A 12,543-nucleotide genomic window follows, 5' to 3' on the forward strand; every position below is an offset into this window, starting at 1 on the left:
AGATAGTTCCTCTGTCCCTCTCTTCCCCTCCTCCTTCCCAGATCTCCCACTGTCTCCCTGTCTCCACCTATATCCTTCCTTTGTCCCGCCCCCCTGACATCAGTCTGAAGAAGGGTCTCGACCCGAAACGTCACCCATTCCTTCTCTCCTGAGATGCTGCCTGACCTGCTGAGTGACTCCAGCATTTTGTGAATAAATACCTTCGATTTGTACCAGCATCTGCAGTTATTGTCTTACACTCATGTTGAAGCATGGTTAACCTCAGCATCCACTTCAACAAACATGCAGTACCTTTAATTATTCTTCTCCTGAAGACAGGCCCCAAAACGCTGGAGTAACTCAGCGGGACAGGCAGCATCTCTGGAGAGAAGGGACGGGGTCGAGACCCTTCTTCCTCGTGAGGACTCCATTTCCTCATGTCCTAACCTTCCCAATCGATCTCCTAATCTTTTCCTGACGTGTTTTCTTTCAGTTCATTCCCTTCGACCAGCGGATGTGCAGGTGATTGGAGCTGTGGGAGACTCTCTGACGGTCAGTGTGAAGCTTTGGTCACTAACTCCCACCAGCGCTATTTTTAAAAGCAAATTAATATCACTGTCATAAGTTCATAAGTGATAGGAGCAGAATTAGGCCATTCGGCCCATCCAGTCTACCCCCACCATTCAAACACTGTCATAAGGTCAGAAGTGATAGGAGTAGAATTCTGGCCATCAAGTCTACCCCACCATTCAAACATGGCTGATCTATCTCTCCCTCCTAACCCCATTAGGGGTTCCCTCCCACACTCCAAAGACATACAGGTATGTAGGTTAATTGGCTTGGTAAATGTAAAAATTGTCCCTAGTGGGTGTAGGATAGTGTTAGTGTGCGGGGATCGCTGGGCGGCACGGACCCGGTGGGCTGAAGGGCCTGTTTCCGCGCTGTATCTCTAAACTAAACTAAACTAAAACTCCAGCAAGATGCCCAAGTATGCCAGTCCCATTTGCCCTCTTTTGATTCATGTAGCCCAAAACCTCTCCTATCCACATACCAGTTAAGGTCATAGAGGCATCCAGGTTAGGAGGGAGAGATAGATCAGCCATGATTAAATGGCGGAGTAGACTCGATGGGCCGAATGGCCTAATTCTGCTCCTACCACTTATGACCTTATGACCTTATCAAAAGCCATTGGAAAAGATGTTATGAAGACACAACTAACTGCAGATGCTTGAATCCCATTGTGCATAGTCATAGAGTCTTACAACACAGGAACAGGCCATTCGGCACATCCTCCCCATACTAACCATATTGGTAAAACCACGGTTAATCTGCTCCAGGCCTCAGCTCTTATCTTTAGTTTAGATTTTAGTTTAGAAATAGAGCACGGAAACAGGCCCTTCGGCCCACCAAGTCCACGCTGACCATCGATCACCCGTTCACACTAGTTCTATGTTATCCCACTTTCCCATCCGCTCCCTGCACACTAGGGGGCAATTTACAGAGGGCCGATTAACCTGCAAACCCCACGTCTTTGGGAAGTGGGAGGAAACCGGAGCACCCGGAGAAAACCCACGTGGTCACGGGGAGAGCGTGCAAACTCCACACACACAGACGGCACCAGAGATCAGGATCGAGCCTGGTTTTCCCGCGGTGTGAGGCAGTGGCTCTATAGATTGTACCTCTGCCCCGCTCTCGAAGTTGCCCCCATCTATACTACATCTTTTAAATGTATTCTCAGTACCTTCTGACCAAAGTACAAAGTGCTGGAGTATCGGCACGGTGGCGCAGCGGTAGAGTTGCTGCCTTACAGCGAATGCAGCGCCGGAGACCCGGGTTCCATCCCGACCACGGGCGCCGTCTGTACGGAGTTTGTACGTTCTCCCCGTGACCTGCGTGGGTTTTCTCCGAGATCTTCGGTTTCCTCCCACACTCCAAAGACGTGCAGGTTTGTAGGTTAATTTGTTTGGTATAAATGTAAAAATTGTCCCTGGTGGGTGTAGGATAGTGTTAGTGTGCGGGGATCGCTGGGCGGCGCGGACCCGGTGGGCCAAAGGGCCTAATTCGACGCTGTATCTCTAATCTAAACTAAACTAAAGTCGGCGGGTCAGGCAGCATCCATGGAGGGAATGGGCAGACGACTTTTCCAGTCAGGGCCCCTTCTTCAGATTCACGAGAAGAATTCAGTTGAATTGAATAAGTTTATTGGCCAAGTATGTACACATACAAGGAATGTGCCTTGGTGCTCCGCTCACAAGTAACAACACGGACATACAGTAAACAATTAATAATAAAGCATAAAACATTAAAACATTAAGGATACAACATTATAGTTTAAACATGTGAATGAAATAAACCAGAGCACAAGGAGGCTACAGACGTTTGGTTATTGAGTAGAGCTACTCCTCGTGGGGAAAAAGCTGTTTTTATGTCTGGCTGTGGCTGCTTTGACAGTCCGGAGTCGCCTTCCAGAGGGAAGTGCTTCAAAGAGTTTGTGGCCAGGGTGAGAGGGGTCAGAGGTGATCTTGCCCGCTTGCTTCCTGGCCCTTGCAGTGTACAGTTGGTCAATGGAGGGGAAGGTTGCAGCCAACAACCTTCTCAGCTGTGCGAACGATCCGTTGCAGCCTCCGGATGTGGTGCTTGGTGGCTGAGCCAAACCAGACCATGATGGAGAAGGTGAGATTTTAGATTTAGATTTAGAGATACAGCGCGGAAACAGGCCCTTCGGCCCACCGGGTCCGCGCCGCCCAGCGATCCCCGCACATGAACACTATCCTACACACACTAGGGACCATTTTTTTTTTTTACATTTGCCCAGCCAATTAACCTACAAACCTGTACTTCTTTGGAGTGTGGGAGGAAACCGAAGATCTCAGAGAAAACCCACGCAGGTCACGGGGAGAACGTACAAACTCCAACAGACGGCGCCCGTAGTCAGGATCGAACCTGAGTCTCCGGCGCTGCATTCACTGTAATGCAGCAACTCTACCGCTGCGCCACCGTGCCGCCCTAGAGGACAGACTCTACGATGGCAGGATAGAATTGGACCACCAAAGAAGAATGTCTTTGGTCTTCGCGAGAGAGGTCAACACTGCTCCTTATGTTTTTCAGGCAGGGAATGGGATCGGTTCGAATCCCAACAATGTTCTGGATGTGTTAACACAGTACAGAGGGCTGGCCTTCAGGTACGTGACTCCGTGACCCGCAGAAGAGCAACGGTGAGCAGCCAGTGAGAGATGCAGAGCACTGATGGTCTTGCATTAGAGAGTCGCAGTCACATAGCACGGAAACAGGCTCTTCGGCCCAACTCGCTCACGCCAACCAATAGTCAAATGCTACCATACGATACGAATAGGGTTGCCAACTTCCTCACTCCCAAATAAGGAACAAAAGGTGACATCACCGCCCCACGTGACCTCACTCAGCCAGAGGCCACGTGCTCCCGCTCCACCAATGGCGGCCGCCCATGCCGGGAGGTGGGTTGCTATGCAACCTCCGTTAGGCAGTGCCCGGGCCTCCGGGCCTACACTGTCCAGGCCTACAGCGGCCCACGGGCCTAATAAGGGACAAGGGCGGTCCCACCCTTGTCCCTTCCATGTACTTATCCACATGTTTCTAAACCGTTGTGATAACACCTGCCTCATCTACTTACTCCTCATGTATCGGGCGAACAAAGAGGAAGATGCTTGAACTTTATTGCCTTCCATCACAGTGAGGAATGTGGAATCCGCTGTGCTGGATGTTTACGTTAGATTTTCCTTTATGTGGCTGTATGGTAACTCAAATTGTAGTTTATGTGGCTTTTCACTTAGTATGGCTGTATGGTAACTCAAATTTGACTGTATGGTAACTCGAATTTCACTGGACCTCAATTGGTACATGTGACAATAAATTGGATCTTGAATCTTGAATCTTGAATCTTGAATCAGTGTTACAAGAAAATATGAAAAATATAAGATGTTTGTAAAAATCTTTTCGGGAGTATTTTTTCCGGAGGTTGATTTATTTGTTCGATGTTTATGTTTTGTGTACAGCATTGGTGGGGATGGGTCATTGCAGACCACCACAACTCTGCCAAGTAAGTACATCAATACCACTGAGTTTTAGTGGAGTAACAGCATCTCATATTTCGCTTGGGCATCTTGCAACCCAGAGGACAGACACAAAATGCTGGAGTAACTCAGCGGGTCAGGCAGCATCTCGGGAGAGAAGGAATGGGTGACGTTTCGGGTCGAGACCCTTCTTCAGACGGATGTCAGGGGAGGGGGCAGGATAGAGATAGGACGTAGTCGGAGACACGAAGACTAGTGGGAGAACTGGGAAGGGGGAGGGGATGGAGAGAGAGGGAAACCAAGGACGACCTGAAGTTAGAGAAGTCAATGTTCATACCGCTGGGGTGTAAACTACCCAGGCGAAATATGAGGTGCTGTTCCTCCAATTTGCGCTGGGCCTCACTCTGACAATGGAGGAGGCCCAGGACAGAAAGGTCAGACTGGGAGTGGGAGGGGGAGTTGAAGTGCTGAGCCACCGGGAGATCAGGTAGGTTAAGGCGGTCAGTCCGTCTGACATCCTCTCAGTCCGTCTTAACCTGCTTGATCTTCCGCTGGCTCAGCCCAGTTTGCCCACTAGTCTTCCTGTCTCCGACTACATTCTATCTTTGTCCCGCTCACTCCCCTGACATCAGTCTGCAGAAGGGTCTCGACCCGAAACATCACCCATTCCTTCTCTCCCAAGATGTTGCCTGACCCGCTGAGTTACTCCAGCATTTTGTGTCTACCTTCGATTTAAACCAGCATCTGCAGGTTTTTTTTTAAACCCAGAGGCATCAATATTGACTTCTCTAACTTCAAGTAACCCTTGCATCCCCTCTCTCCCCGTCCCACTCCCACCCTGGTCGTTGTACTAGTTTCACTGTGGTCTTGTTGAGTCTCATTGTCTGTAACTCGTTTTCACCTAGCCCTCAGCTAACAATGGCCAGTTTCCTTTATCATCGTTGTGTCCTTGCACATCTTTCATTCATTTGTTTTTTTTAAGTTTAAAAAGTTTCGTTTAAAGATACAACGCGGAAACAGGCCCTTTCAGCCCACCGGGTCCGCGCCGCCCAGTGATCCCCGCACACTAACACTATCCTACACACACTAGGGACAATTCTTTGACATTTACCAAGCCAATTAACCTACATACCTGCACGTCTTTGGAGTGGGTGGAAACCGAAGATCTTGGAGAAAACCCACGCAGGTCACGGGGAGAACGTACAAACACCGTACAGACGGCGCCCGTAGTCGGGATGGAACCCGGGTCTCCGGCGCTGCATTCGCTGTAAGGCAGCAACTCTACCGCTGCGCCACCGTGCCGCCCAAAAGTTTCTAGTTTCACTTTCGTTCTGTTGAGTCTCATTGTCTGTAACACGTTTTCACCTAGCCCACAGCTGACAATGAATGGCCTGTTTCCTTTATCATCGTCACCTTTTTGCCTATCTTTCATTCATTTGTTCTCTATCTCTCTACATCACCGTCTATATCTCTCGTTTCCCACTCCCCCTAACTCCCAGTCTGAAAAAAAGGTCTCAACCCGAAACGTCACCCATTCCGTCTCTCCAGAGATGCTGCCTGACCCGCTGAGTTACTCCAGCTTTTTGTGCCTGTCTTTGATTTCGTTTTAGGTTTACTATTATTGTCATGTGTACTGAGTGAGGTACAGTAAAAAAGCTTTGTCTTGCATGCTATCCAAGCAGATCATACCTGTGGCGTCAGAGATGACGCTGGGTTGGTGCATTGACCACACTGACATTGGAACTCACCTGATATGTTTTATTTACAGTGGTAATAAAGTCCAGGACCACACGGGGGCGCTGCACCTCACCGTCTGAACGCATGTGTACACTGGCGATCTCGTGCTTGTCATAGACATAGAAAATAGGTGCAGGAGGAGGCCCTTTGGCCCTTCGAGCCAGCACCGCCATTCATTGTGATCATGGCTGATCATCCACAATCAGTACCCCGTGCCTGCCTTCTCCCCATATCCCTTGATTCTGCTAGCCCCTAGAGCTCTATCTAACTCTCTTTTAAATTCATCCAGTGAATTGGCCTCCACTGCCCTCTGTGGCAGAGAATTCCACAAATTCACAACTCTCTGGGTGAAAAAGTTTTTTCTCACCTCAGTTTTAAATGGCCTCCTCTTTATTCTTTGACTGTGTGGCCCCTGGTTCTGGACTCGCCCAACATAGGAGCAGGGAGGTTCTGCTGCAGTTGTACAGGGCCTTGGTGAGACCGCACCTGGAGTATTGTGTGCAGTTTTGGTCTCCTAATCTGAGGAAAGACATTCTAGCCTTAGAGGGAGTACAGAGAAGGTTCACCAGATTGATTCCTGGGATGGCAGGACTTTCATATGAAGAAAGACTGGATAGACTCGGCTTGTACTCGCTGGAATTTAGAAGACTGAGGGGGGATCTTATTGAAACATATAAAATTCTTAAGGGGTTGGACAGGCTAGATGCGGGAAGATTGTTCCCGATGTTGGGGAAGTCCAGGGGTCACAGCTTAAGGATAAGGGGGAAGTCTTTTAGGACCGAGATGAGAAAACATTTCTTCACACAGAGAGTGGTGAGCCTGTTGAATTCTCTGCCACAGAAGGTAGTTGAGGCCAGTTCATTGGCTATATTTAAGAGGGAGTTAGATGTGGCCCTTGTGGCTAAAGGGATCAGGGGGTATGGAGAGAAGGCAGGTACAGGTTACTGAGCTGGATGATCAGCCATGATCATATTGAATGGCGGTGCAGGCTCGAAGGGCCGAATGGCCTACTCCTGCACCTATTTTCTATGTTTCTATGTTTCTATGTAACATTGGGAACATTTTTCCTGCATCTAGCTTGTCCAGTCCTTTTATAATTTTATACATCTCTATAAGATCCCCTCTCATCCCTCTAAATTCCAGTGAATACAAGCCCAGTCGTTCCAATCTTTCCTCATATGTCAGTCCCACCATCCCAGGGATTAACCTCGTGAACCTACGCTGCACTGCCTCAATAGCAAGGACGTCCTTCCTCAAATTTAGAGACCAAACCTGCACACTGTATTCCAGGTGCGGTCTCACCAGGGCCCGGTACAACTGCAGAAGGACCTCTTTGCTCCTATACTCAACTCCTCTTGTTATGAAGGCCAACATTCCATTGGCTTTCTTCACTGCCTGCTGTACCTGCACGCTTACTTTCAGTGTCCCAGCAGCTCAGTCCTGGTCGTCGCAGGAGTGGGTGCGGCGATCTCCGGCTTCTTAAGGATAGCGGAGTCAGGGGGTATGGGGAGAAGGCAGGAACGGGGCACTGATTGAGAATGATCAGCCATGATCACATTGAATGGTGGTGCTGGCTCAAAGGGCCGAATAGCCTCCTCCTGCACCTCTTGTCTATTGTCTATTGTCTCCCTGCAGTTCACTCTCGCCTCGAGAGGGGGCGCTGTTGATCCCATTCTCCCTGTAGTGTCACCCTTGCCTCGAGAGGAGGCGCTGTTGATCCCATTCTCCCTGCAGTTCAACATTGCCTCGAGAGGGGGCGCTGTTGATCCCATTCTCCCTGTAGTTCACCCTTGCCTCGAGAGGGGGCGCTGTTGATCCCATTCTCCCTGTAGTTCACCCTTGCCTCGTGAGGAGGCGCTGGTGGTCTCAGACTTATCCCGGCGGCTTAACTTTTCCACTCAATAGACAATAGACAATAGGTGCAGGAGGAGGCCATTTGGCCCTTCGAGCCAGCACCACCATTCAATGTGATCGTGGCTGATCATTCTCAATCAGTACCCCGTTCCTGCCTTCTCCCCATATCCTTAAGAGTTCTATCTAGCTCTCTCTTGAATGCATTCAGAGAATTGGCCTCCACTGCCTTCTGAGGCAGAGAATTCCACAGATTCACAACTCTCTGACTGAAAAAGTTTTTCCTCATCTCAGTTCTAAATGGCCTACCCCTTATTCTTAAACTGTGGCCCCTGGTACTGGACTCCCCCAACATTGGGAACATGTTCCCTGCCTCTAACGTTCCATAGAGAATTCCACTCCCCTGACCTACTCCAACTTCTCCCCCCCTGAACGTAAACCCTCTGCAGCAACCCCGACTTGATAACCAAACCCGAAGTCAAGGGAGGTGGCGTGGTAGTCTGGCGCGCTGACCTCTGCCGCACACAGAGGCTGGGCGACAACTCTCGGGCACCTCTTCCTACTTACTCTTGCTTGGATCATGACCCCACATAAGGGCCATTATCTTTCTGGGAGTCTGAAGAAGGGTCCCAACCTGAGTTATTCTAGCACTTTGTGTCTGGATAGAGCTCTTAAGGATAGCGGAGTCAGGGGGTATGGGGAGAAGGCAGCAACGGGGTACTGATTGAGAATGATCAGCCATGATCACATTGAATTGTGGTGCTGGCTTGAAGGGCCGAATAGCCTCCTCCTGCACTTATTGTCTATTGTCTATCTTCGGCATTTAAAAAAATTATTATCAAAAAATACTTTATTCAAGAAATAAATATATACAAAACATGTTCCTTCCAAATCTCCATTCAACATTCTCGAAGGCTATACCTGCATTCAACACACCAATGACACAACTTTACCCCCCACTCTTGCCACTCATGTGGCCCACTGGCGTGGAATCCCTTCTCCTATTTGGAGGGGCGTCTCTCTCCACCACACCCTGCCCCCCATGTCCAGCAGCGGAAGGACCCTAGACTGTGGTCCTCCCCCACAGGGCCTTGGCATTGGCTGCACCAAGCTTCAGTGCGTCCCTCAGCACGTACTCCTGCAGTCTGCAGCGGGCCAGTCGGCAACATTCCCCCACGGACAGCTCGCTCCGCTGGGAGGTCATCAAAGCTCGAGCTTCCAGCAGCGCTCGATGCCAGTCTCTGAATGAGTCCCTGGGAACAGTCCGTAGATCACAGAGTCCTCTGTGACGGAGCTGCTCGGAATAAATCGTGACAGGGACCCCTGCAGACCTCTCCAGACTCGCTTGACAAATCCACACTCTGTGAAGAGGTGGGCAACCGTCTCCTCTCCATAGCAGCCGTCCCGAGGGCAGCGTGCGCTGGTAGCAAAGATACCAGAGGAACAAGATAGACCATTCGACCCGTAAAACCGTAGTACGTCACGGCGCCATTTTAGTAGGCAGAAACTTGCAGAAACATTTAAAAAGAAAAATAACAAAAATCTGTGAGTTGATAGATGAGATATATTCTGCATTTTAATGGTATCATCACACATACTGTTCCCCCACAACACTGGTTACACTGCGAGAGGCAGAGCAAACGGCGGGTTTTGCTTACTAAAATGGCGGACGTTACGCTCCTTTGCGGATTACACTTCAGTACAGGCGATTTCAATGGAGTGATCCATCTTGCTCCTCTAGTATCTTTGGCTGGTAGTGTGGTTCCGGCGGTGCAGGAAGGATCTGACTGGGAGGGCTCCCCTCACCGCCAGCCAAGCCCGGTCACCAGCATCTGCAGTTCCTTCCTGCACATGAATGAAGCAAAGGTTGGATGGAAGATTGGGGTGGGATTATTCCTAGTCCACCTTTGAGCAATGATGTGTGTAGGAAGGAACCGCAGATGCTGGTTTACACCGAAGATAGACACAAAATGCTGGAGTAACTCAATGTGACGGGAAGCATCCCCGGAGAGAAGGAATGGGTGACGTTTCGGGTCGAGACCCTTCTTCACATACAAAGCACTAAACGGGCTTGCCCCCCCACATATCAAAAATCTTCTAACCCACCACTCTATCTCCAGGTCCCTCAGGTCGGCCGACTTGGGGCTACTGACTATCCCGCGGTCTAGGCTTAAGCTCAGGGGTGACCACTCTTTTGCGGTTGCAGCTCCTAGACTGTGGAACAGCATCCCTCTCCCCATCAGAACTGCCCCCCCCATCCACTCCTTTAAGTCCAGGCTCAAAACCTATTTCTACTCCCTAGCGTTTGAGGCCCTCTGAGGGGGCGCTGTGAACTGTTTATGTATGTGCTGTTATGTTTGTGTGCCATTGTATGTTCGTTTCTTAGTACCTGAACTGATGTACAGCACTTTGGTCAACGTGGGTTGTTTTTAAACGTGCTATACAAATAAAATTGACTTGACTTGACTTCAGACCCGAAAAACGTCACCCGTTCCTTGTCTCCAGAGATGCTGCCTGTCCCGCTGAGCATTGTGTGTCCGGCTTTGAGCAAGGACAGATTGGATGTCTTTCCCATCCAAATCTCCCTGCTGGCCTCATTCATTTCAAAATCAGCCCATGAGAAAATACCACCGGTTGTAACCTTGCCCTGCACTGCGTGACGGCCAGAACCGATTCTCCGTGTAATATCTGCCTCGTTTCTCTCCCTCAGATATCCTCCGTGAATTTAACCCGTCTTTGACTGGTTTCTCGACTGGGAAAGGAGGCGTTGAGAAGCCAAACGTGTTCCTGAATCAAGCTTTCCCTGGAGCTTTGGCCGGGTACGTTCTCTCCCCGTGACCGTTATCTCGAAAGGTCAAGGTTTTGCCCTGGGACTAAGCTGGGATTCTCATTGTAACCTGTGCAGGGGGAGGTTGTTTGGTTCTTCCAATGGCAGCGGTAGAGTTGCTGCCTCACTCACAGCGCCAGAGACCCGGGTTCCATCCCGACATGGGTGCTGTCAGTGTGGAGTTTGCACGTTCTCCCCGTGACCACCTGGGTTTTCTCCGGGTGCTCCGGTTTCCTCCCACACTCCAAAGATGTGCAGGTTTGTCAGTTAATTGGCTTCTGTAAATCGTCCTTAGTGTGCGTAGGACTAGTGTTAATGTGCGGGGATCGCTGGTCGGTGCGGACTCGGTGGGCCGAAGGGCCTGTTTCTGCGTTGTGTCTCTAAATTTAAGAATAAGGGGTAGGCTATTTAGGACTGAGATGAGGGAAAACTTTTTCACCCAGAGAGTTGTGAATCTGTTGAATTCTCTGCCACAGAAGGCAGTGGAGGCCAATTCACTGGATGAATTCAAGAGAGAGTTAGATTTAGCTCTTAGGGCTAACGGATTCAAAGGATTTGGGGAAAAAGCAGGAACGGGGTACTGATTTTAGATGGTCAGCCATGATCATATTGAATGGGGGTGCTGGCTCGAATAGGCCTACTCCTAGGGCATTGTGGGAACATAGGGAGGACCAAACCTAGGCAGCGAATGCTTTGGAATCCACTTGGCAGTGGTTGTTTAGTTTAGAGATACAGCGCGGAAACAGGCCCTTTCAGCCCCACGGGTCCGCGCCGACCAGCGATCCCCGCACATTAACACTATCCTACACCCACTGGGGACAATTTTTACATTTAAAAAGCCAATTAACCTACAAACCTGCACGTCTTTGGAGTGTGGGAGGAAACCGAAGATCTCGGTGAAAACCCACGCAGGTCACGGGGAGAACGTACAAACTCCGTACAGACGGCGCCCGTAGTCAGGATGGAACCCGTGTCTCCGGCGCTGCATTCTCTGTAAGGCAGCAACTCTACTGCAGCACCAAAGCTATGGGGGCCCAAAAGCTATTATCCTAATATAATAATGCTTCCACCGAGAACAAGGAGCGGCCCGGTATGGAGGGGGGGGGGGGGGGGGGCCAAGAACAAAGAAGGGCCACTGGGGACCGCATTGAACTTGGTAACTTTATCAGCCCTATCCTCTGGGCCACAAATCTGAGGAAGGATGTGCTGGCTCCAGAGGAGGTTTACGAGAATGATCCCAGGAGGGCTGTTGAGGGCGTGCAGCGTAGGTTCACCAGGTTAATTCCCGGAATGGCGGGACTGTCATATGTTGAAAGACTGGAGCGACTAGGCTTGTATACACTGGAATTTAGAAGGATGAGAGGGGATCTTATCGAAACATATAAGATTATTAAGGGGTTGGACACGTTAGAGGCAGGAAACATGTTCCCAATGTTGGGGGAGTCCAGAACCAGGGGTCACACAGTTTAAGAATAAGGGGTAGGCCATTTAGAACGGAGATGAGGAAAAACTTTTTCACGGAGAGTTGTGAATCTGTGGAATTCTCTGCCTCAGAAGGCAGTGGAGGCCAATTCTCTGAATGCATTCAAGAGAGAGCTAGTTAGAGCTCTTAAGGATAGCAGAGTCAGGGGGTATGGGGAGAAGGCAGGAACGGGGTACTGATTGAGAATGATCGAGAGAGGATGTGGGGAGGATGTTTCCACTAGTGGGAGAGTCTAGGACCAGAGGGCACAGCCTCAGAATTCTAAAGGACATTCCTTTAGGAAGGAGATGAGGAGGAATTTCTTTAAGTCAGAGGGTGGTGAAACTGTGGAATTCTTTGCCTGCCACAGAAGGGTGTGGAGGCCAAGTCAGTAGATATTTTTAAGCCGTAGTTAGATAGATTCTTGATTAGTACGGGTGTCGGAGGTTATGGGGAGAAGGCAGGAGAATGGGGTTAGGAGGGAGAGATAGATCAGCCACGATTGAATGGCGGAGTGGACTAGATGGGTCGAATGGCCTAATTCTGCTCGGATGTCTTATGAACCTTAAGGCCTGTGCTGTGGCCACTTTACACCTCCGTGTTCAGAGAAGTATTCTCATTCACCAAGTACATTTTCT

At 49.9% G+C, this 12,543-nt stretch overlaps 1 protein-coding gene across 1 annotated transcript in view; it reads left to right on the top strand.

The window, feature by feature from the left end:
* LOC144593825 (phospholipase B1, membrane-associated-like) overlaps window positions 1–12,543 on the top strand; it is a 171,067-nt gene that overhangs the window by 106,572 nt on the left and 51,952 nt on the right. The window contains exons 32-35 of the mRNA XM_078399942.1: window positions 473–531; window positions 3,088–3,161; window positions 4,011–4,054; window positions 10,327–10,435. Coding sequence (XP_078256068.1) covers window positions 473–531; window positions 3,088–3,161; window positions 4,011–4,054; window positions 10,327–10,435 — 286 coding nt within the window. The remainder of the gene's footprint in view (window positions 1–472; window positions 532–3,087; window positions 3,162–4,010; window positions 4,055–10,326; window positions 10,436–12,543) is intronic.

This window comes from Rhinoraja longicauda, chromosome 5 (genome assembly GCF_053455715.1).
Source record: "Rhinoraja longicauda isolate Sanriku21f chromosome 5, sRhiLon1.1, whole genome shotgun sequence".
NCBI classification, from domain to species: Eukaryota; Metazoa; Chordata; class Chondrichthyes; order Rajiformes; family Arhynchobatidae; genus Rhinoraja; species Rhinoraja longicauda.